Source organism: Chironomus tepperi, unplaced genomic scaffold (assembly GCF_022539635.2).
Source record: "Chironomus tepperi strain 1889 unplaced genomic scaffold, CSIRO-AGI_Ctep_v1 contig_445, whole genome shotgun sequence".
NCBI lineage: Eukaryota > Metazoa > Arthropoda > Insecta > Diptera > Chironomidae > Chironomus > Chironomus tepperi.
Genome location: NW_027226567.1, coordinates 3,933,012 through 3,958,652, shown reverse-complemented (window position 1 = coordinate 3,958,652; position 25,641 = coordinate 3,933,012). Strand labels below are relative to the sequence as shown.

At 32.1% G+C, this 25,641-nt stretch overlaps 1 protein-coding gene across 3 annotated transcripts in view; it reads right to left on the bottom strand.

The window, feature by feature from the left end:
* The window catches only part of LOC139098334 (MOXD1 homolog 2-like), a 46,574-nt gene that overhangs the window by 5,332 nt on the left and 15,601 nt on the right, over window positions 1-25,641 (bottom strand). For all 3 annotated transcript variants that reach the window (XM_070650487.1, XM_070650486.1, XM_070650489.1), the window contains 3 exons: window positions 5,836-5,994; window positions 2,773-3,923; window positions 847-970 (listed from right to left, as the gene is read on the bottom strand). In XM_070650487.1, the coding sequence (XP_070506588.1) occupies window positions 847-970; window positions 2,773-3,923; window positions 5,836-5,994 (1,434 nt within the window). The remainder of the gene's footprint in view (window positions 1-846; window positions 971-2,772; window positions 3,924-5,835; window positions 5,995-25,641) is intronic.

The window sequence follows — 25,641 nt, the reverse complement described above, 5'->3', positions numbered from 1 at the left end:
ATTTAGGACAATATTGACAGACAATTGTCAATAAAATTCCCATTGCGTACATAAAAATCAGGAAAAAGACCATCAATATTACAATTTTCTGCATCACTGCAAACCAGTCAAATAACCAAAAAGACCCTCCATTATTATAAATGGCAATGAATTGTCAAATTTATGCAAGACAAAATAAATTCCTTAAATTCAGTAGTAAAAGAGCATGTTGTTTAATTCCCCCGAAGACAAGTCCTCTCACCCAGTCCAGCTGACAATTCCATAGATTTATCTGTCTACAAACTGCGAGAGTAATTTTTCATGCACCTTGATAATTCCATTAAATTAGATATTTTAAAAAAAGGATGATTATATCATCCTTCGCTTGAATACATAAATGAAAAATAAATTCCATTTCAGACAATGGAAATAAACAGTTTTTCTTCTTGCAGCATTACGTTCCCTTGAGTTTGTTTTCATTCTTCTCTCTCTGTGTCTCTATCTCTGCCTTCTTTTCCTTTTTGAAAACAACTTCATCATCAAAAGAAAAAAATGGAAAAAAGAATTGAATTCTCGTCTTGGGTTATGTCTTCTGGCTTTTTAAGCAGTGGTGGGTAATCTGTGCGCTGTGGTACACTAGTGTGTGGCTAATTTAGCGGCCATGAACCGTATGCCGTGTATGGTTTCGGTTTAGACTAACCACAAAGGCAATGGTTGGCTACTGAGCACAGAATGCTCACAATTACTCTAAAATGAGCCACAAAAAACAAAAGGTTGTCCACAACCACCTTAAACGCTATTAACTACGCAACAAATATTCTCAAATATTCATCCTGTGTGTCTGTATTTACAAATTTATATACATACCCTTCTTTGATCACCGGTGATGATAATATCGAACGGTGATGTTTTGCTGATTCTCTCAAAATGATCAAATTCCGTTTTCCAATCGTATGTCTTTAGATGCTCCTCGAGCGTCTTACCGGCATATCTATGAAATAAGAATAAAAAATCAAATTACATCACAAAATTGACGATAATGAATATAAGCAGTTAAAAAATATGGATATTCTCATTTAATGAATTTTTAAGTTTCGTCAAGTGGACAATAAGAATGTCTGAATAGGTCTGAAGTTTGCAGCCTAATAAAAAAGTTTTAAAACATTCAATCCCAAAGCGATTTGTTCTCATAAGCTCGTAACATAAAAAAAGAGACGCCAAGCAACTCCTTCCGCCCAAGAGCTGACATCACATTGTCGTAAATTCATCTACAAGCGACATACAATAATTAATCATTCATGATTATATTTCAGGACAATAATGATGGAAATTTTCTCAACTTGAAATAAATGCCTCAATTCTACATCCATTGGGAATAAGCTCTTTTGATTGTTGAGGAAGTACAGCAAAAAAAGAGTTTTTTTGGCTTTAAGATGATGAAAATTATTTCTCCGGGGAAAGTTTCTGTATTGTGCTTGAAAGTTTGTTTTGATTTGATTGAAATTGTTGACGAAATGAAAATTTATGAGGCTTTTGGAATGTGATTTATGTAAAAGGATTTGATGCAATTTATTTGCATAAAGAATGTTGATGTGCTTGATTTTGGAATATTGTTGAATTGGGGGATTTCTTGGGGAATTTTTGGCAATAAATCATCGATTTTTAATAGGAAGTGTTTGGGGATTGAGATATTTTAAAGGATTGAACTCATATTTTAGTTTAAAATTGTTAGACAGGGCTTGGAGTCGACTTAAATTTTGTATGGAATCGAGTCGACTCTAGTCAACTTTTCCATACAAAATCTGAACCGACTACAAACTCTGCTGTTATATTTTACTTAAAATTGAGTCTTAAGGAATCACTCAATGACGAAACCAGAGTCAGATCTGTCTGGTGTCTTTTAGGATGTACCTTAGTGTACTCTAGGGTGTACCTTTGTCATGTGATATAGTTTAGAGAAGTTAAACAAACCAATGAATCCAAAAGCTTCTATCAAATGATCTTGGACTCAATTTATTCTCGATTCTTGCCGACAAAATGGATAAACCCAGTGATTGACCCTCAAAATATGATATATAACCCTCTAATTCGAGCACACAAGAAGCATGCTCACAAAATTAGGTATGATTAATTGAATTTATTGAGTATGCTGATGTCCACGTTCATTTAGGTGAAAATGCTTATTGTCAGCAAGAGTAATCCTTTCCCCATACTCGAATGTACTTCCTATGCACCCCACATACTAGAATTTAAAAATTGTACAAATTTCCTCTACATTCCGCTTCATAACACCAAACCCTATAACTCTGTAACATTAAAATGACAAAAATAAACATCACAGCCGTGTTTATTACCTTAACAAATTTAGAAATATATACCCTCATCCTTCATACCCAAAAAAAAAATCCCCAAATGAAAATTCATATTTTTTGTCATAAATTGTCAGAAACGACAAAATAAAAAATATTTTTTAAGCCAACAATCCTCCAATGTTTGCAGATCAAGTCTGAGCGAGAAACTGTAAACATTAAAAAAACTCTTGTACCCTACGGTATCGCCAACTGATGGAAATATAAATATATTTTTAACAAAAATTCATTTCGATCCTTAATTAAATTAAAAGTTCCGTAAACATTTACGAAAAAAATCTGTTAAAATTACCCCAACAGACCTAGAGTTGAGAATAAAATGCCTTGATTGAAATTTTGACATTTAAAAAATTGTTCAGCTCTTAATCCACTTGAGGAACTTCAAAAAATATCAAAATAAATAAATAAATAATAATTTTCTTACCTTTCAGGCAGTGAAATCGTAAATGGCGGAGCATTATTGAGCTTCTCAATGTTTAACGATTTTAAGAAGTTTTTCGTCTTTGGCTTTGATTGACACGTACTAAGAAGCTCTTGTCTTGGATAATAAACGAGCGTTGCTTGACAAATTTCTTGTTGTGCTTCAAATCCGCCGAGTGTTAGCTTTGATTTATCGTAGCTGTCATATGAGCATTCAACAACAAGGTCATCACCAGGAAGAATCCTGACGCCCTTACTAATGATTCTATATTCAAGATATTCCGAATCGAGATTATGATCCTGTGCAATTGGATAATGCTCCTTTCCATTACGTACTAATCGGACTTTTATTGTTTTACCCATTTCATGTGTTAACATTTGTACACCAACAACGGTAATGCCTTCTGGTGGTATAGCAAATTTATTTGAATCACCCGTACAATATCCAATGCTTGTGACCTTTCTAAAGCCAGGTGGTATGATATGAGTCCATATTGGTTGAATGCCCACAGATAATATTCCGGCATTATTTTGTCGTTTTAAACTCGTATATGAAAATCTTATACCAGAATTGTCAACAATCTTTTCATTTCCTATTGTTTTAAATGGCTCATAGTAAGTTTCGAGAAAATAAAGATTGACATTTCTTGTATCAAGTGAATATCCAACATTGTTTGGATAAACAAATCCCTGTGATCCTCTCGACCATGTTGCAACGATATTATTACATTTAAATTTACTTAAAAGTGTACATGCTGTCTCATCATCATCATCAATGATATTTACTTGATTTTGACTTGCAAAATGTTTACATTCGTAAACATTCATATGCATGATATAATTCTTTGCTATATATGGTTCAAATATTGGCTTATAAGCCACAATTTGACCTTGTTTATTTGCCATTAGTCTTACTATTCTACACATTTTTGTAGCATTTGATGGTGATATTGTAACATTTTTCATGCTTACATCAAATGTCTCAATCGTTTCATCATTTTTCATTTCGAGTCTCTCAAACTTTGGCCTTTGAAGGATCAATAATGATTTGATAGGTTTCAATGCGAGTTCAGGTTCTGGCAAACTTCCATGTTGCAATGATCCACGTTTGGGTTCATTCTCATGATACATATAAACGATTTTCATTGTGTCATTCTGTGAAGTAATCAAATGTAAAAAAAAGAGAAGAGATTTTTAGTATATGTAGATATATTCATCCTATTTTTACTATTCATTCAAACCAAGTCAGTGATTTATTGATGAAAACTTTACGATATGTGTATATAAACATATAAAAGAGTAGTAAGCATCAGCAGTACATTTTAGTAGGAATGAGTTAGAATGTTGATTCTATGCAAACACACATAGACATTCACACAAAAGCATCCAGGATGGACAAGGGTTTGATTTATGGTCGATTGTTATCTTTTCTCTCTTTTTTTCCGGACATTGGGAGGTCAAATCTGTCATTTGGACAGGGATGAAAAAAAAAGTTTCAATGGACAATTTTCTGTGGTTTATGTATCATTTTCCTCATTCTATTCACTTCTCATCATCTTCTTATGCTAAACTATCTTCCTCTATTCATCTCTATCTATATCTTTACAATGTATCTGTAAACACTTTTTTTGTGCATTCTTTAAATAATGGTGGATGGTTTGTCATGAGTGGAAAATTGTCTGACTGGAAGCTTGTTGTTGTTGTAATAGAAAAGTTTTATGACATGACGCTTAGTATGTGTGTCTGTTTATAGCTTTTAAACAATCATGTTCAATGAAGAGATTTTCATCAGTTGACAATTTTACTTCTTTTTTTTTTTGCTTCTATTCTAGGGAAGTAGAACACTTTCGATGTGTTTGTTCTATTTTAATCTGCTTGTTCTAGTCGATTATGGTTGAGCTTGGAGAATTTTTTTTTGTTTAGATTTGAAAGAGTTTGTTTGAATTGATTTTTGTTGAAGGGGGAAATTTGTCGTTTTAGGAAAATTGGGGCTAAAATGGAACCTTGAGTGACAGAAGGCTTTCTATTTAGTAGCTGTGAAAAGTTTGTGAGACTAAATGGATTTGTGAGAGCTTCATATAGCTACATTATACTGTTTTGTGACAATATATGGTGGCAGTCTTATTGAGGTAGTTTCCTATCCCAAATAAACTACTCAAATAGCTACATTGAACTATTTTGTGGCAGTATCTGTCAATTGGACAGTTCCCTAATCCGAAAACACTCCTGAAGAAACATAGCTCAAAGTCAACTCGGGTTTTGTATGGAAATGTCAACTTGACTCTGTATAAAGTTTGAGATAACATTGAAAATCACCTAATGTAGTGGAACACAGTGGCAGTTTTTATTTTCTGCTGCCACTTGAATGTCAGGTGGCGTTTAAGGCAGGCCATGGATCACACTTGATATGTACGGCCAGCGAAGTAAGTAAGTAAGTGCGTGAATGTCACCTAACATGTAAAGAGATCTTTTAGCTACCGTAGTGGTATTTCTGTATCATGAAAGCATGCTTTTAAACTGTAAGGAGCCATGACACCGTTATGACACCTTTTGGAACCAGAAGTCTTCATGAAAATGTAGCTATTTACATGATAACAGTCGCGATGATATGGCGACTATGTTGCACCCCTGAAGCTAATATTCAGACAATCCCAGCACCTTCAAAACCCTTATCTGCAACGCCTAACCATCTGATCAAACCACATAAATTTCCATCAAATTTCCATTTAGAAAAAATTAAACATCAATTCATACAGCACACATTTTCACATCAAATCTAAATCATCTCTCTCAACTTTCGACTTTATTTCCTCTCCATAATTCTCAAATAACTATAAACCTGAGCACGTTCTGTTCTAATTTAAAATTCAAGGAGATGCTTAAATTCACATAAAAAAGACTCAAATGAAAAACTTTCAACTTGCAGCTTAAATAAAAACATAAAAAATTTTCAATATATTCACTGAGCCTAAAGTCGTTTACAACTTGTGTCAAAAAAAAGTAAAGTATTTCCATCCATTCATAACAACAAAACACTAAAAAAAAAATTTTACGACATAAAACTTACAGTGATAGGAACATCAAATTTTTCATCGCATGTGTCGAGCTTACGACGAAATCGTAAAATTGTGTGTGTAGCATTTTCATGACCCGACATAAGGACATAGTCTTGTGATGGATCGACGACCGGCTCACCGTTCTTACTATGTAGTGGAATGTGGCGATCCTATAATGAGAAAAAATAGAGAAAAAAAAAATTTAATATTTATGAATAAGTGAAATAAAAAAGTGAATGAGGGGATGAAAAGGAAGTAAAAGAGATGAGAATTAGAAAGAAAATTTATATCTATTGTTACATGGTTCAAAATTGAATTTCATAAATCATCTGGTGGTTGGGGAAGCATTTGCATACTTTACGCGTAAAAACCAAGAGATTTTTTTACATTATTTTTTTTTATATTGTTGAAAAGCGAAAATTTAGTCGATTGGAGGGCTTGTTGTTAGGTAAATTTTTGGCGGTGCTTTGTTATTTTAATTTTTTTTTTCCATTCAACAGCATTTTGCTATATATTGGAAGCTGCGTGAGCGAGTAGGATAGAGAGAATAATTGAACATTTTCATCATTTCCTCCCCCATGGTACTCGAGTCATCTTCAACATTGTAATTACACTAAATGCAATTTTTCATGCCAAATATTGTGTATTGCGTATATAAATTTTGACCATCTGGTCTCACGCTGTGTTTTTACCCACCATATATAACCTCATCCGCAATATAACAATGAATAAATACACAACAACAGTCAGTGTAGATACGATAGAGATGAGTAAGGTTTGAGAGATGGAGAGTCATCATGAAATAGCAATCAGAATCGTCGCATCATAACTGGCGAACCCTATATGCGTTTTGGGGTTGGATAGATTCTGGATTAGTGATTCTAGTGAATCGAATGATGAGCTTTCTGGGAATTTCTGCGTCGCTGGATGTAATTAATGGACATTTTTAAGGATTCATTACTGAATAATAATTACTGGATATTGCAACTTTGTAATTAAGTTTGGTAGACATGATAAAATTAAATTTTCAAGTTTAAAGCTTCAACATTGTTGCAGAACAATTTCCAAGAATTTTTAAAGGTTATAAAACAAGAACTTATTATCATGTGTCGAATTCACGCCGCAATCCTACACAGAACATGAACTGAACTTTACATAAGCAAATATTTTGAATTTTGCTACACATCAGTATCAATATGAAAGGTCATTAAATTTTCTAGGGGCAAAAATATCCCAAAAAGGTTGTTGCCATAAAATATCCCAAAATGTTCCTTTAAAATACCAAATTCATAAATATTTTCCCAACTAGTCCCCCCGATTCATATCCAAAAATATCCTTAATATTCGACAATAATCTCAAACAAAAGTCAGTTAACGACTTCAATGACAACATCAGGTTGCACGTGTATTCAAAAAAGGAGACGATTCTTTTGTGAGAAAGTCACATCCCCGTACCATAAATTTCTCGATCAAGACCTCCAATGCAGCATAAAATTCAGATAGATTTATAATATATCTGGATATGCATGCATAACTATGCTATTTTACCCTTTAAAATGTATTTTTATATTTTTTTTTCCTGTGCAATTGGCAAACAACATGAAGCATATTTTGTTGTTGTTGTTGCAGCAAAAAAGGCTGGGGTTTTGCGTGTGGAGTAACCGCAGTTTTTGCTTTTGAATTTTTGATTCGCATTGTGAGGTTTGAATGAAATTTAAATTTTTATTTTTCAATTTTTTTTTCTGCCGTATGCAAGTTAAAATATATAAAAAACGATAAAACAAACCCGCAGAAAGATAGAAGAGAGAAATGGAATGAATTTGAAATTGCGAAATGTAAAAACAGAACTGGAAGAGTAGAAAAAGGAAAAGAGAAAAATTAAAAACAAATTAAATTAAACGACAAAATGTTTCAAGCTCTTATCTCATTTTTCAAAACGACACGAGGAAATTTTTATTCAGTTCTTTGCCTTTCTGTACTCCCGAAAATAACACAACACACAATCCGACCGAAAATATTTCGACAAAAAACAAGAGAGGAAGAGAAAAAGAGAGAATGAATTTCTTCCAAATTGCCTACACAGGAATTTAAATTGCAAAAAAAAGAATTTTTGACTAAAATTGGTAAGGAAGTTAGTTGGTATGTTGAGGATTGATTGAGGTGCATTTGGAGTTGGATTTTGGAACACTGGTGATTAACTGTCTGGAGATGCTTTGAGAGGCGCAAATATTAGGAACAGTTGAAACACATTTGATTAAGTAGAAAAGGTTAAAAAAAATAATTTTGGATAAAAAAAGTGGGAAGTAAATAGAAACGAATGCTATATTAGCAAAATTTATATTATTTAATGAGAATCGAACCCTTTCTAGTCAATCTTCAAGAAGGCAAATTTACTGCGACACTTTACAAGCTTTATAGTTAATCAGGTATAAAAAGCAATTTATTGTTTGCTTGAATTAAATGAAAGCAGAGTTTACAAGACACTATTGTATAGGTGACTGCTCTGGAATCTGAAGTCCAAAATAACAAAAACGTGGAATCGAATCTCCAGTGTCTGTTTGGACGCTGTTTTGGAGTCTGGATTTCCAGATAAAGTTGATCACTGTCTATCTTAGTATTGTTAAAAATTCTTTAAGCCACGGCACACTTTAGTTATAGAATACAGACTCGGAAACTGTGCAAGCAGTAGCGAACGATAGAGCTAGTTATAGGCGCTAGTTTATGAGAGAACATGGATTGCAGTTGATCTGTATGGACAGTGAAGTAAGTAAATATGGTCAGAATTTAGGATTAAGCTTTTCTGTTAAAATTTTAAAATTTAAAAAAACGCTCATTTTTGAATTTTTGAAATTTTGCATGCGGCACACCTGAGCTTGTTCTACAGCACACCAATTCTATAGCACATCCAACATTGTCCCACGGCCCACAATTTGAACAACACTGGATTCTATCTTTTTATGATCTACCACATCTCATATTCCCTCACAAAACCTGCAAAAAACATTATATTACAAAAATTCTCATTAGACAAGTCAGTCACGAACAAGACCAAACCTCGCATACACAAAAAATTATTTGCACCCAAAAAAATTGCACACAAAAAAAAGCAGAAAGAAAAGAAAAATTCTCCGGTTGTTGTGCACATATGTTCAGGCAAAACGATAATTAGTTCTGCCAAAAGTAAACGTCAAAAAAAGGTTGAATGGAAATCGCTCTTTTGTAAGTATCATAGGGATTTTTCAAGCGCTATCTTCCTCATCCAATCTCATTCTGTATTTTATTATATTATGCAGATTTATCAGTAGAATAATTTTTATTGTTATTATTATTCAAGTCGGTATCTCAGTCTGACCATCTTGTTATTTTTATTATACATCCATCTCACTTACTCCCTTTTTTTATTCTTTAAATCACATTAATTCGGGTTTAATCTTCTTCTCTCTCATGCTCAACATTTTTTTTTTAATGGCAATGGGATTAAAAATTTTAATTAATAAAAAATGAAATGGAAAATACACAGAAGACAGTTTTTTTTTTATAAATCTTGGATTAAGAAATAATTCGATGTCGAATTAAAAATATATGTATAATTTAATTTGAATATCTACATTCTGTGTTGGAATCGTACATCTAGTTTTTTGTTTGGTATCATCATCTGTGATCTGGGGGCTTTTGCAGAGCTATTTTGGTCATTCTATCATAATCTCATCTCTTTTTTGTGTCTTCTTCTTCTTATTTTTGTGAATTAATAATTTTTATTTGATGATTATGAGAATGACGACGACGAAAGAAGAAGGGTTAGCAGCTTGAATTTTATATCATTGGAGATTAATGAGTAGATTATTAATGAGTAAGTCTTAACGATCGAAACAGAGTTTTTAAGAGCTGTCAACATATTAAAATCAGGAATTTATTTCTCTGTGACTTAATTTTGTGGACATTCTTATTAAAGCATGTTCGAGAATTTAATTACTTTTGAGATCCTAGTGTCAAAATACTTCAGAATCTGTTGGAAACTTTATGCGAAAAATTTTATTTAGATAATAATTTAGAAATCGACATGATTTCAAAGGAACTGCGGGATCTAAATAAATATTTGATTAAATTTTGTTGATCTGCCGGTTTTGTGATTTGGTAAGGTGTTTTGAGATAATTTTCAGGGGTGTTAGTAATTTAATGGAACGAGGCTTTAGTCATATACTCTAAGAAGTATTATTACTGCTTTCAAATAGTCATCCCTTCAACTTTCGATCACATATGTTCGGAAACTTACTCTTTCTAAGGTTCTAGAGGAAAAAAGCCCACTTCCACACAACATTTTCCGAACTAGGACTCAAACCCACGAATTACGATTTCCATTTGGATGCTTCTACCAAAGAGCTACCGGAGGTTATTTGGGAGCGTGGCACAAAGCACTCTTAAACTTTATTTCCTTATCCAGTGCCCATTACACAACTTTATTCACCGTAAAAGCCTTTAAGCTGCTCTAAGCATTTTGAAGCTGCATCAATTAATGAATTTTATCTTGTTTATATGAAGACTAATCACGAGTATTCATGATGTATGCTTTCATGGTCTAGAAATTTCACCACGGTACCTTAAAGTGTTGCCTGTTGGAGATAGTGCTAAATATACATCAAAATCTAAAAATCCAAACAATCCTGAAAATAGTCACTGAAAAAAAATCAATAAGCTTTTATTCTCGGAATATCTTTAAGCTCCAATAAGAATATCCAGAGCTCTGTTATTGACAATTTCAATGACTTTTCAAATTGACATTTCATTCACAGAAAGTTCTCATTAACAATAAAAGGTCGTCAGGTCTATTTTTAATTAAAAACTTTATTTTTTTGGTCTATTGTTGTCTACACGTGCTGCCTTATTATCATTTACATGTTTAAATTTTTCATCATGCCACGTGGAAATTCATGAGAAGGAAGCAGCAAGAAAAAAAAAACTCAAGCGTCATTGTTGACTATGAGATGATTTTGTGTATCGTAAGCATACTTAAAGCTACGATAAGCACAGCATCAAAAGATTTAAAAGATTTTTTTATTATATAGAATCTTCAAGCAAGCAAAAAGTTCCGTTTACTGTCAACTTCAATCATCATTATGTGCAGTAAAAAAAAAAATTGAAAATCCTTGGAGCAAAAAATAGGAAAAAAAAAGTCTTTAGTAGATAAATTGATGGGAATGCTTGTAAGTCACTCATTATATCCGCTTGAAAAATTTTGGAGGCTCATTAGTCAAGTGGGGATCAGAAGTTGATGATAAAGATGTGCTTTTTTTATAGAGTAAATATTTGTGGCATTATCATCGACTTTTGGATGGATTATTTAATGGAATATTGAGTGAATGAAAGGAAGATTAAGTTAGTTTGTTAGGTCAATCATTTAGACTTTTTTTTTTTTGGTAGACTGACCGTAAATGGAGAAATTTGTTGAATTCTTAAAGCAAACAAGAATTAGATTTAAATGTAAATAAAATCTCATTTTTGTGTCTGCACAAAATTTCTCAGAAAATAAACTCAATCTCAATCAGAAAACGAGAATTTAATTCTTCCATCTCTTCTTATTGACAATAGGAATCAGAGTTGGGTATAGTGTAGGAATAGTTGCAAAGCCAAAAATCAAGCGAATCATCAAAAGTTTGTCATGTCTTGATTTATATGGAATTGTTTAGGGCATGATATCTTTCTAAGATTCAATCTTGAAGCGTATCTGTTTAAAATGTAACACAAGGTAGGCCCGAGAACTTGTGAAGATAAGCTATCGATAAGGATAGTATTGCATTTGGTCATTGCCTTACGGTTGCTATCAATTGAAACAACTTTAGGAGACGTCTGAAGAAGTTCATGAATCGCAAATGATCTGTACAATCAGCGAAGTAAGTAAGCAAGTACTACAGATCAATGCACATTATATATCCAATATAGGATGTCTTATTGTAGAGGATAGTTTAATCATCATGATTTAGTAGAGACTGTAAAGGTTTTAATTTATGAAGCCACAGCAGAATAAGTATATATCGATACTCTTTAACTATATCACACAAATCGAAGAATTACCATTGAAAATGATACCAAAACTATCGACACGAGTCACTAACTGATGACAATGCAGAAGATAAAACAGCAGTTCATAAAAATCCACAGCCAACACCATCCCATCTCTGTTAAAAATTCCAAACAGTCCACAGAAAATGCAAAATGAAGCATTTTTAGATAATCTCTATGGCAAACTTGTCATGTCATATATAAAATTCTTTCTCGCCCAAACACTGTATGTTATCTCATATTCACAAATCTCAAATTCAATCTAATATTTTACGACTTATCATATTTTAATAATTTCTCTCCTTCTCTCTGGATTTGACCACTGAAATTCCCATAATATAAAAGAAATCTTTTCTGTTGACTCAAATTTCATACATTGCAAATATTTAATTTGAGTCTTTAAATTTTTTAGCTATAATTCATCTCAGACAAGATAATTTTATATCAGAAACTCATACAAAGAAATCAAATATTAATGACTTTGAACAAATAAGAAAATTTTCTAAAGACACAAAGTCGTTCCCCCTTTTTAATTCTGCATTTGTCTTAGATTTTACAATTTTAAAAGATTAAAGGAAAAATGTTAATGACTATAATGAATTTTCTGTTGATGCTTAATGAAGGTTCTTGTCGATTTTCTATTAAAAATCGGGAGGGGATGTATTTATGTTCTTAAATGTTTAGCTATTTTAATGTACATTGGAAAAAGGAGAGAAGAGCTTTAGAGGAAAATCAATGAATGTTTTCTTTGTTGATTTATTTACAGTTTAGAATGTTTTGCATGGATTGAGAGGGGCTTTGGCAGTGGATATAGTTGATAATTTTCCCGGAAAGGAGAAATTGGAAAAGTTTGGCATCAAGCCGTCGTCAGGTAGCTGCTAAACTAAATTTCTTGAGGAAATTCTATTATTGAGTGACATGCAGGCAACTGCTTGAGCTTGGAATCGTGCGTATATGCTCATTTAGTGTAAACTAAATAGATCCAGCTCTTGAAAGTATGCTATTTGCCTGTTATGGATTATTGTGCTCTAAACTTTTAGTTATGATCAGAAATCTGTCAACTCACTTTGTGAATGTCCTACGATTCATATTTGATCAATAGGAACCAATCACCCATCATCATCCGGCATTCTACATAGAAATGTACTAAATTCTTCAAAATTTTCCATAATTTTAATAAACCTTAAAGATCCATCAGCAATTTAGCAATAAGAAATATGCCGGAATTAGCATCATATTCTACACTATCTACCTTGCAATTACTAACCTAAATACCACACCCTAAATAATTTTTATTATCTTCCAAAAAAACAAGACACAACATTCAAACTTGAAGATCCGACCTTCAGGCTTACAACTTTATATTTCAACTCAATTATTACAAAGAGCATGAATTTGCAGCATCCCGCTCGAGGGTACTAACGGATTATAAATGTTTATAGAAAATTTAAATAATGGTTAAAAGATTTCTTCTTGATGGATTCTTAAAAAAGAAGTGTAATCCGCATTTAAAATTGCCTCTTTATAAATTTTCTATAAAATTTCCTTAAAAACCTCTTAAAATCCAAGGCAACAATGACAATCCTTTTTACCGAAAAACTTCACAAACACCCCATCAACTCAAAGAAAAACCTTTTTTTAAATTTGAGCATCCTAAAATTAATCTCTAAGTAAATTTCATCAAAACCCAAACAGAAATAACAAGAACAACTCAAAAAAACAGAAAGAAAGAAAAAAACATCAAAATAAAATCAAAATAGTTCAGCACTTAACCGACACAGTTCCCCCCTAATGTAAATAAATTTTAATATTTTGTCAACTTTTCAAAAGACATTTTCATGCATTTATTAAAAAATAAAATATTATATCACAAAAAAAAAATAAAGTCAGATAAGGCTCGAGAAAAATTAATTATGAAATTATGGTAATGTGGTGTTTTTTTTTTGGAATTAGAAAAGAAACCGCACTCCGATTAATGTCGTATTTCGGAGGAGAATATTTATTAAAATATATAATTTTTATAAAAGGGGGGTACGGCTGGAAATTACGTGACACTAAACATAGATTTTTTAGAACCCTTCTGTACTTAGTTACTTCGCTGTCCGTACAGATCATTTGTGATCTTTGGCCTCTCTAAGTTGCCGTCTAAAATTGGCTTTATCACTGGTTGCCCTATACCAATTACCAGTAATCAAAGCTTTATGCTAAACTGATAGGGAACTAACTCTCTTTAAGAGTTCTTTGGCCGTCCCTAGTGCTCTTTTGTCATCTACATTGTATAACTTTGTAGCAAAATCATGAACCAAAATTTGAACTTCATTATCCACCAAATGACAGTTTATCGAGTGAGGGTTTATCAAGTTACCGCACTCAAACCTAGACCAAACAGGTTATAGTGTGATCCGGAACCACTCCTTTGAAGATATTCCTTTGTATGTAAAGAGCGTACTCTCAAGAACAGAGTAAGGTGAGAGCAATGCTAACGAATATGATAATCTTGTTCATTTAAAGTAAGCTAGCTCTCAAAAGCATCCTCTTTGACTGTTAGGGATTATTCTCTGGAACCTACAAAGTGAAGATATGAGCCGTATTGCCATTGCATATGATTCGAATGAGGACGTGTGAAAAATTTCCCATGCCAAGTCTCGAACACATGACCGCTAGGTTGATATCACAATAATTATGTATCAAACTACTAAACCATTCAGCCATCGAACCACCTCAACTCACTAACAGAGATTCTACTAAAAGGGCATAATAAGAGTTACATAATTCTCAAACATTCCCCTAAGATCTTCTCACTCCGTTCGTATTCAGGCCTTGCTTTGTGTGTGATAATTTTATTCACTGAATTTATTAAATAAATTTTATTTTTTTTGTGTGTCTTGAAATAATTCTTCATTTTTATTTGAAAATGGCTCAATTATTACGAGCTCTGTTAGTTTTTCTACATGAATTATCAAAAGGTGAAAAATTATACAAAATTTGTAATTTTGCCTTTAAAAATTTACTAAACTAGGGGAGAACTTTACTTTCAATTTTAATAATAAGAGATATTATTATACATTCATAGTAATTTCTACTCCATTCATTCATTATTATGATAAGAAGGAAGAATATGAAGACGAATGAATGGAAGTAAGTAAGTGCATAAGAAATGAAAGAAAGTTTTCATGAATCAAATGAAAATATATAAAATAAAGAATAAAAAAATATTTTAATTCCTAATTGAATATTCTGAAAATATGCTCGAGCACGAGAGCGGCATGGGGAGATATTTTATTAATGAGGACACAAAAATGCAGTGCAATGTATCAAGAATTAAAAAAATAAAGTTTTTTAATGTGATAGAAAAAAAAAGAATTATTCTGTGTTATTCTCTCGTTTCATTTACATTGAAGGTCTTTTAAGAATGATAAGTGTGCTGTTTTAATGAGATTTTTTGGAAAGTTTTGGGTTTTGGATAGTTTTGGGCGCATTTTTTTTATCTCGTCAGCTCAATATCATCTCAATCTCAAATTCATGATTTTCATCAATTTTGTTCAATAAAACTCATAATAATGACATAACATCCACTGCAACTGGCAAAGAGCACAGAAAGTCCACTACGGTACCTTAAAACGGTCTCTTTACCTGTTAGGGAGGGCTCGATGGTCTGGATATGTCATAAGAAGACTTAGAGACTTGTAGACTTGAAGGTCTTCATGTCTGACATTGTTCGTGAAAAGATCACGAATACGGTCAAAGAATTTATGGAAGGAAGCTATAGTATTGCATTTGTTAGTGTGAATTGGCAGGTAGTAGCCAGTAATCCCGATCGGCACAAATTGAAATGTTGCCACCACGGCGACGACTCGGTCGTATACTTAAAGCCAAGTGGCTGCCACTTGGCAAATTCGGTTGTTTTCGCCAAGTGGCAGCCACTTGGCTTTAAGTATACACGGCGTCGACTCGGTCGTATACTTAAAGCCAAGTGGCTGCCACTTGGCAAATTCGGTTGTTTTCGCCAAGTGGCAGCCACTTGGCTTTAAGTATACGACCGAGTCGTCGCCGTGGTGGCAACATTTCAATTTGTGCCGATCGGGAATAGGGCTTGTTTCAAGCGGCCACACAGAGAGACATTGCATCACAATTGATCTGTACGGCCAGTGAAGTATACAGATAAGATTTAGAATTCCAAGCATTTTGCAGTCTTAAATACAAATGCAAACGGGATTCCAGGAAATTTGCAATTCTGATTAACCGTAGAATCTATCCATGATCATGAACTGAGCCATTAACCCATCAAGCTACTATCAAGCTACTACATCCCACAAAGCAAGAATCAAACTGTAATTACCAAAATAATACCCATTACATGCTCATGAACACGGCACACCACCAACAAAAAATCCTATAAAACTATTTTCATAATTACGCATATTTTCCATGCTCCAAAAAACTTCCTGCTTAATTCTTCCTGAACCTTAACCTTCAGACGTGATTTAAAACTAACAAGCTTAATAATTTCCAGCAATTTAGCATAATTCTTGATATCTCCACAAACTACATACAAAAAAAAACTTTACTAATAACCCCGAATTTTGCCAAAAAAAAAAAAAAAATCTCATTAAACACACGTGTTTGAGTTTTTATAGCAATTTGATTGTAATTAAGCACACTTTCACATGAAAAAGTCATTTGCTTGAATCTATAATTTGGCAACATAAATCTCTCTGAAATTTTTCACGAAAATAAATTATGAGAAATAGAAATTGTTATGACATAAACATCAATCAAGCTAGTCAACCACCCAAAATGAATGAATCTATTTTTAGATCATAAGCTTAAACTTTCCATCCATTATTTTCGAATTTCCCTCTTAGTTCTACTACAAATACTTGAGCACTACTGAATTATTCACCATAACTCTCCATTATAAATTATTCTGCCATAGAATAAATTTCTTTTATACTTCTTTTTTTTTTTCGAAACTCAATTATCATTTTCATTTTATGATAATTTTTATGACCAGGGCGCATTGTTATGTAAAAATTATCACTCATTTCCCGCGCGCCAAAAAAAAATATAATTAAATTCTTTTTTTTATTTTTCATTTATCATTTGGAATCGTTTGGAAATGACGTCCAGCATTTGAGAAGTGTATTGGTTGTGTCGTGCTGAGATTAGGACAACCTAAACCAAATACCTGGTGCAGTCATGGTCAACCTTTGGGCAAAATAATGGTAATAAGCATACTCGACATACGGAACATGACATTCAAAAATTTAGACATTTAGATACTAGAGTGCCGCAGGACACACCACTGATCATGACTCTAATTGTCTTAATTGTGGCTATTGTCGACCTACCCCGAACTCCTTAATATGTTCGCTAGGGCATTGCAAGTTCGCCGTATTAAAAATAAGACGGAAAGTTACCATGATTATACCGTGACAACTTATTTGGATCCATTTTACCGACCAAAAATGCGGTTTGTCGCATTGTGCCGCTTAAGTCAAGTACTAATGTATTATCAACCATAACCTGACTTGCTTTAATTCGTCAAAAATCAGAAGTATTCGATTTCAATCAGATTCCAAGCTGTATTCAGTTTCAATCTGATTCTAAACCGTATTCGGTCCCAGGCTAGACTCAGTTTCAATCCGGCAACAAATCAGAATCAAGACAGTTTAACTCCAGAATGTGGATCAATTAACTAACTTGTACTGTTCACAAAAGCAATGCAAAATTGACCACATTTACATCACTTATCAATACCTCCTCATATTATTCTTGATGTCCAGAACAAACAAGACTGAACAATGAAAACACAGAAAATAAAATATTATATTATGATTGTAATGAAAATAGGAAAAAGCCATTTACATAGCTAAAATATGAAATTCCTTTTTATTAATTTATGGTAATTAAATAACCGTAGAATAAATAAATGCTCATTGATACCATATATGACACATTGAACAATACCATTCACTTACACAAGAGGTCATACGTCGAAAATGTCGATACGATAAAAATTAAAATCAGGTTAATTGCCACACATAAAAATATAAGAACGCTTAAAAGACAAAATCAATAATATTGGATTGTACCATAGCCAAAAAAATGTTCATAAGAATGGATGAATACAGCATATAACAAAACTAAAGTATATGTTCCGTATCGTGATATATACTAATTCTCTAATTGCCCTGCCCACCTCAATTCAATTCATGATTTATGACTTTCGCAGACTATGAGGAAAAAGAAAGAGTCCGAAAAAAAGAATGTTAATGAACACTACTGTGGGCGGATGAATATGGCGCATTTTTTTTTGATTTAATGGGTCGATTAAATCGATCTTTTGGCTATTCTTAATGGAAATGAAGCGTCCGGACATTTATGAATTCATTCTAAGTGGATGTATTCATGAAATAAATTGATTTGATTTCGTAAATATTAACGACTTTAAATTTGAATTGCTAATTTGGTTGAAAAAAAAGGCTGAAAATATTTCTCACCTCAAAAAGTTTTTTGGTGTTTTTTTGCTTATTAAGATGTGGTAATTAATAATTATGTTGTTTTTAAGCAATTAGAAGGTGGCAAGAAATGTTTACAATATGTTTGGGCGTGATTAAGAAAGTTTTAAAGCTATTATTATCATTTTATATATTCTTCGCGCCAAAAAACACGTGGTTTTGTGAAAATCTCATATTTTTGTTGAATTTTCACCTTATATTAGCCAGAACGACAATAAAATGCCAAACTGCGTGAACAAAACTCAAAAAATCACGCGAGTTTTGTGACATAAATCCTCTTATACATACATAACCATACATGAGTACATACAATATATTCGCTGGGTTTTTATTTCAAACATTTTATTTTGTGTTCTCTTCTTCCTCGCCTATTCCACTTTCTTTCTTATCGGAGGGTCTTGAAAGAAACAATTAACTTGTCAATCATCGTAAATTATCGCAGTAAAAAAAGTATATGCAGCGAAGGCAGCAAGTGAATGGAGGGGAAGAATTACTGTCACATTATACGACAATACGAAAAAGTATTTTTTGCCCTGAATTTGTGCCTTTTTTCTTCCTCTGTCAAACGATGCACACAAATTAATTTCAAACCATAATCCTTTCAATATTTCATAATTTTTTTTTTCTATGACAATAATTTAATGTGAAAAGATTATTTGACAATTAAAAAATCATCTATGAGTGTCACTTGACATAACCCCTTGAGAGATTTGTGCGGTTGGTGAAAATTGAATAAAAAACATTGAAAAGTTTGTCATTTCGTTGCATAATGGATGGAAATATATCAATATTTTTTTGTATGTCTGTCGTCTACCCTCTTAAATGTCTATTTGAATTGAGGGATTGAGGAAGAGAAAGAAGGAGGTGCGGTTGATGGGATTTTGTCATCAACTTCTATGCACCTGGTGTTGTTTTGATGAAAATTCAAATTGATTGCCGTTAATGATATTTTGAATTGTTTTTTGGGTGGTAGCTTCAGATTTCACTAATTTACTCTATGATTAATATTGCATGCTTATCCATCATCGTCAAATTTTTTTTAAAGACTTTAACTACTAACCTAAATGACTAATTTCTTTCATCAGAAATCATCCAAAAAAACTTTTAGGCTGTTTATTGCCCAAATTAGCCATAAACTTTCGCGGTAACAATTTCAAATCACACTATAATGGATATTTGATTACAACTAATAGTATTAATTACTTTTCTGCAAAATTTTTGGCATCTGCGGTTTAATATGAGAAAGGTAAATTGTTGGCAAATTATACATAACTACATAATAAACATCTATGAGCATATTTTCAAGTCATTATTCGATAATGCTCAGTTAAAAATAGTCATTTATTAAACTACTCAATAATTTTCTATTCACATTGGACGTGCTGAATATGAGGAACTCAAAAGAAGAAAAAAGAGCTTGAAATATGAGAATATGCGTTCAATAGATTTATGGCAATTAGCACGAATAAAAAAAGTTTCAAGTGCAGACAATAAATGGCAACTTTTAAGGGTTCGGTCAATAGAAAGTCAACTGCTTATTGGTATGGCTTCAATCGGCACAAATCTTTTATGTCAAGTGGTCGATAATTGACGAAAATTGTGTAATTGATTGTCAAAGTGTCTTTGAGAATTGAAAAGGCTTTCATTAGTGACGGCAATGCCGACACATTGATACTGCATCTCTTGTTATTTGACATAATATGGAACAAATTCCAAAAATTAATCAATAAACCATTTGTTAAGCTAATAAAGCTCAATTGATTACACATAACCGAAGTAACTTCCGCGAAAATCAAATTCCCAATTCCCAATTATCCAGAAATTACGATAATAGCTACTTACATAACTCAATATGTAGATAAATTAATTCAATTACCAAAAGCTTAGCTTTACGATTGATAGATTACGATTTTCATGTTACCAATTAACGGAAACATAGGCTGATTATTACTAATTTATCATAGCCATTAGATGTCATTATTTTGATGAAATATTTCATGACAAGACCTATCGATAGAGCATTTATTTGTATTTGGAAATTATTTCAGTTATTGATATTTATAGATTAAAAATGTCGCGTTTAAATGATCGCGAAAGGTCGAGCTTTTTTTTTTGAGTTTTACGTCATAAAATCTTCTTGACATTCAAAAATGTTTACTGTCGTCAACGACATGAACTGAACAAAAATTTTACATAATCCCAAATGGGATTTATTTTCATGCTACACAAAAGTATTTCCATTCAATTTCAAAAAATCTGTGCTAATATCCGTATCCTAAAATTTCAAATATTCCTCAAAAAAATTGTTGCTTTCTAGTTGAACAATTAAATCAAAATTCTTTGTATCAATTTTGAAGGTAGATTCACTGAATTGAAAAATAGGTTACTTCTTCTCTCTTCGTGTGTATTGTGTATATTTGGGAAAATAACAAAATTTGTTGTCTATAGAGATAGTGACTATGAGAAAATTACTAGATCGATATGAAATTTTAAGGTATGGAAGTGCTTTTGAGAGGAAAATCTGTAAGCGATTTGATGTTGGGGTTTGAGATTTGTGGATTTTAAATTAGAGATATTGCTAATTGTGTCATTTTAGGGAATATTCAATAAAAATTAATAAATAACGGTCAAAATATTTTCAAAATGCATTTAAATTCAAATTTTGAATATAACGGACAACAAATATTTGAATTTTCTATCCATAAATAGAAAATTTATTTGAATTTAATGAACTTTTGTACTAAAATTCAAAAACATTCAACGAATTTTTGTTCTAAAATTCAAAATCATTTCAACGAAATTTTTTGATTCAAAATTATTTTAACGAACTTTTGTTCTAAAATTCAAAAAATTGGTTCAAAAACATTTTTACGGACTTTTTAATGAACATTTTATTTAATGACAAAACAGTAAAATTCCTGTAATTTCTCAGATGTCCACAAGATGAAATAAAAATATCACAATCCACGACAGTTGACATGGAAGTCAGGAAGACAAAAAAGGAGTAAGAATCAAAAGTGAAATAATAAAAAGAAAAAGTAAAAATACTCATGGTATTTATTTCGGTTTTTTTGCAGCATCCTATAAAAATAGCTGCATGAGAACGTAACCATCCGGGGCAGTTAAAAAGTTATTTTGAAATAAACAGAAATTAAACAATGTGAAAAACAAGAAAAACTCTCAACTGTACAAAGAAACAGAAACTCAAACATTAAATGAAGGGAGAGATGAGAAAAATGGAGACAATGTTGAGGATTTTTTGAATTCCTGATAATTATCGCTTCTCTCTGTACAGAAACACAACACAAAAAAAAAGAATTTTTTTTATCTAACCGACCGAACCGACCAAAAAGCTTCGTTCAACATCTTTCCTTCTTTTGTTTTTTAGTGGCGGTTCTCGACCAAAACAACACAAGAGAAATAAGACAAGAAGAATACTTGAAATAATTTCATTTCTATTGTCTTACATCCATTGTCCATTATCCTCAGTTGTGGTTTTCCACTATATATCTCTCATCGTGTATTTCATTTCAACTTCGTTTTTTTCTTGAGCTGTCGTTAAAGTTAAAAGCAATTTGTTATAAAAATGTTCAAAAATAATATATAGAACTGCACACAGAAAGCGAAGAAGGTAAAAAAAAAATTTGTTAACTCCGTGTGTTCACTTTGCCGTGTTATTGACAGAGACGACATTTTCAGAATTAAAAACGTAAAGACGACAATGTCGAAGTTTTTTTTTTCTACCTTTTTATTTTCTTCTCCCTGAGAGAAATTCATTACTTCTTACTATATAAACATTCCCATCACACAAATATTTTTGAGTACATTTTTTTTTTGAAGGTAATTGAAGGGTTTGTTGTGGGAACATTTTGTCTGGTAATAGCGTTTATGGTATTTTATTGGAAATATTGGACATTCTATTGGTTGGATCAGAGCTCGAGGTTCACTTAAATTTTTTATGGAGTCAAGTTAAATTGAGTCGAGACGATTCGGGTCGAGACGACCTGAGTCGATATTTCCATTCAAAATCCGAGTCAACTTCGAATTCTGGTTGGAAATCTAATGAGTATTTTGGAATTCTAGTGACACACTTGAAGGACTGATTTAAGCGATTGTGAACTTGATTGCCCTAGCAGGCAAAGAGTGTGATCTCAAGAGCAGAGTAAGCTTAGAGGAACTTTCATGAGCGGGGTCTTTTAGAATATTTAAGACAAACAGGCTCTCGAAAACATGCTCTTTGGCTGTTAGAAAGCTATACTGAATGCCACAAGTTGCTTAATTCATCCAAAATCAGACATCAGGTCGATATGATTATGGCATGGTGCAAAATTTAACAATTTTTGGAATTTTTATCACAACGTTTTGACGAGGATCGAGTGACCGTCATGTGCTGATATTTTGTAATATACTGATCATTTGGCTTCCATAAGAGTTTCGTGTAGAATCCCTTTGACCAGAGCTCGAAGTCGATATGGTTGAAGTCGACTTCGAGCTCTGCTTTTGACAATTCAATCGATATGATGTGTCGCTCGGATTTAATACATAAAACTTCCCAAAACAGACAAGGCAATTCAATTATATTGATTGAGTATACTCATGTGCATTCTCGATTAAGTGAGTATACTCATTGCCAATTTAAGTTTACCTCAGAATTGTTTGTCAGGTTCTAGGACGCATTTTCTACAGTCGTTCTCTTTGATTGTTCTATATTTAAGCTAATAACCTTCATTAATTTGCTACTCATTATAAATAAATCATCTAAAAGCTTTAAATTGAAATATCTTCAATCTACTGCCTTAATAATATCAAATTTCTAAAGAATGTCCGACAAAAAGTTTTCAAACTTTTAAATAAACTCCTAAAATTCCATCTAAATATAATTAATATTTCAAAAAGCTCTCAAAGATCTCAAAATTCTCTTCCAAAAAAAAGTAAGAATTTTCATCAAAAATTCCTCAATAATTTTTTTTTGTGTCTAATTTTAGTAAATACGGAAAATACACTTCCGTAGCTCATCACAAAAACCTCCCATACTTGTTCCATCTTTGTGTTTGCTTAGGATTCCTACACAGTTTTACTCTGTCCAAAGGTATTAAAGTCTATAAAAAGGAAAAAGGAGAGAAATTTTAAGAAGAAGGAAGCAAAAGCTTTATTTTGTGAAGGAGAACAAAAAATAAAAAAAGATATTTTCTAAACAGTTTTACCGAGCGATTAAAACGACTCGTGACTTGAAAACAGGATTTACAAAGTAAAAAGGAATGAACACATGGAGATGAAAAACTTTTTTCTTTTTTTCGTACCTTGCTGTCTTCTGTTATATTTTTCCGAAAAAAGTGAGAGGAAATAATGAAATGGAAGTAAAAGGAAGGATGAGACAGAAAGGAAATATGTTTCAGATATTCCTTCGTAATGTATTTAAGCAACAACAAAAAAAAAAGATACAGAATAATAAATTATTCAGCATATGACCTTCAAATATCTCGATAAGCATTCAAATCACAAGTCGATGAGTTCTTACTTTTATTTTATACAATTCAGTCTAAGCCGATTGATGATGGAATTTTTTGCTTATATTTAGAAGGATGGAAGATAAAAAAAAAATTCTGAGAAGGATGAGATCAAAATTTTGATGAGAAAGCTTAAGAACCTTATAAAGATTATAGGAAGAAAGTTCAATGAGGCATTGTAAAATTTAAATAAAAGTCTTCGATTCTTTTATCTCTTTTTTTTGTCAATCATTGTGAAATTGATTTTGGTAAATTTAGAATTTGTTTTGTGTTTTGGAGATTTTTTGGAGTGCATTTTGGATTGAAAATTAAGAAAATTAATTTGATATTAATCTCAAGTTAAACTGTTAGTTAAGGCTTAAGAGGATTATAAATCTAATTTAAATATGCAAATTAAAGTCACTCGAGTTGACAAAACTTTGTTGGAATTAAACATTAGTAGAACAGGATGTGATTAGATGATCCAGATCGACACAATGCGATGCACTGACAGGATAACGTCGCTTCTAACCGTTTATACTTCGACGTAGCGATGCCTTAACGAACATATTATTCTTTTTGGGTACTTTACGTGTAACATTAAACTTGACATGTTATTGAAAAATCCTTGGATCACCCACAAATGTAAAGTTAATAACTAGACATACGATCGGACTAATAGTTGCTTATTCTAGACAAGAACTGGTTTTTACTTGTCATTAAGGACCTGTAGCATACCATTGTCTACTCAAGGTCTAATATAGAAATGTATACGACATGGAAATGGAGTCCGGTTGATTTGAGTCAAAATATTCGAGTCGGCTTCGAGCTCTGCTAATTAAAAGGCAAAGAATCTCAGACTTTTTCATATTTAAATCAAATCAATCCATTAGCTAAGCCACCTTAAGTACCTAATACCCAATAATATATTTTTCCACAGAATCCATTGACATTGACATTTAATCATCTAATCTTGTGTACAATAGAGTAAAATTTCTTACCCCAGGTGAAAAATTACACAAAATGATGTAAAATTTTATGATCCATTATCTCGTCTAAATTATTTTTCTCATTAGTCTATGCCTTAAAACTTGCTTAAAACAAGAGAGCAGCTCAATTTTCAAAATTTCTTAACATTTTTGGTTGATAAACAAGCTTTAAGTCATTAAAAAATTCAAATTCAGTTATTTTAGAGAAATTTTTAATTATTTATGATTTTAAAATGTTTAGTAAGTCTCGATGAGCTTGTTAATGTTTATTTGGACCTGACTGATTAAGTTTCCATTTGACTGCTTGTATGAATGGTTTTTGGATCCTGAGACTTGCTGATCTTTGTCCCGAGAGTTTGTCAAATCTACGACTTAAGAAAATACCCCATTAGTCTTGTTCCTGGTCCCAGTCTTGATCCTGTTCCCAATCTTGGTCTCAAAAGTCCAATTAAAAATTCAAACACCACCCCTGGCCCTAAAACACTTATTAAATCCCCATCAAGACCTTGAACATATTTTGATACTCTAATATTTCATAAATAACCAATTCAGACATCAAAACCAGGTCAAATTGAACACATCAACCCTCATTTACTCTTATGAAATTTTGCGCCAAAAAAACATTTTTTTTTCTTCCTCTTTTTCGCATATTTTTTTTGACATTTTCTTCTTTTTCTAGCATTAAAATAACATCCAAACTCGTGCCAAAGCATATATAAAAGAGCATTCATACAACGATATATAAAATGAGAATCAAATCAATA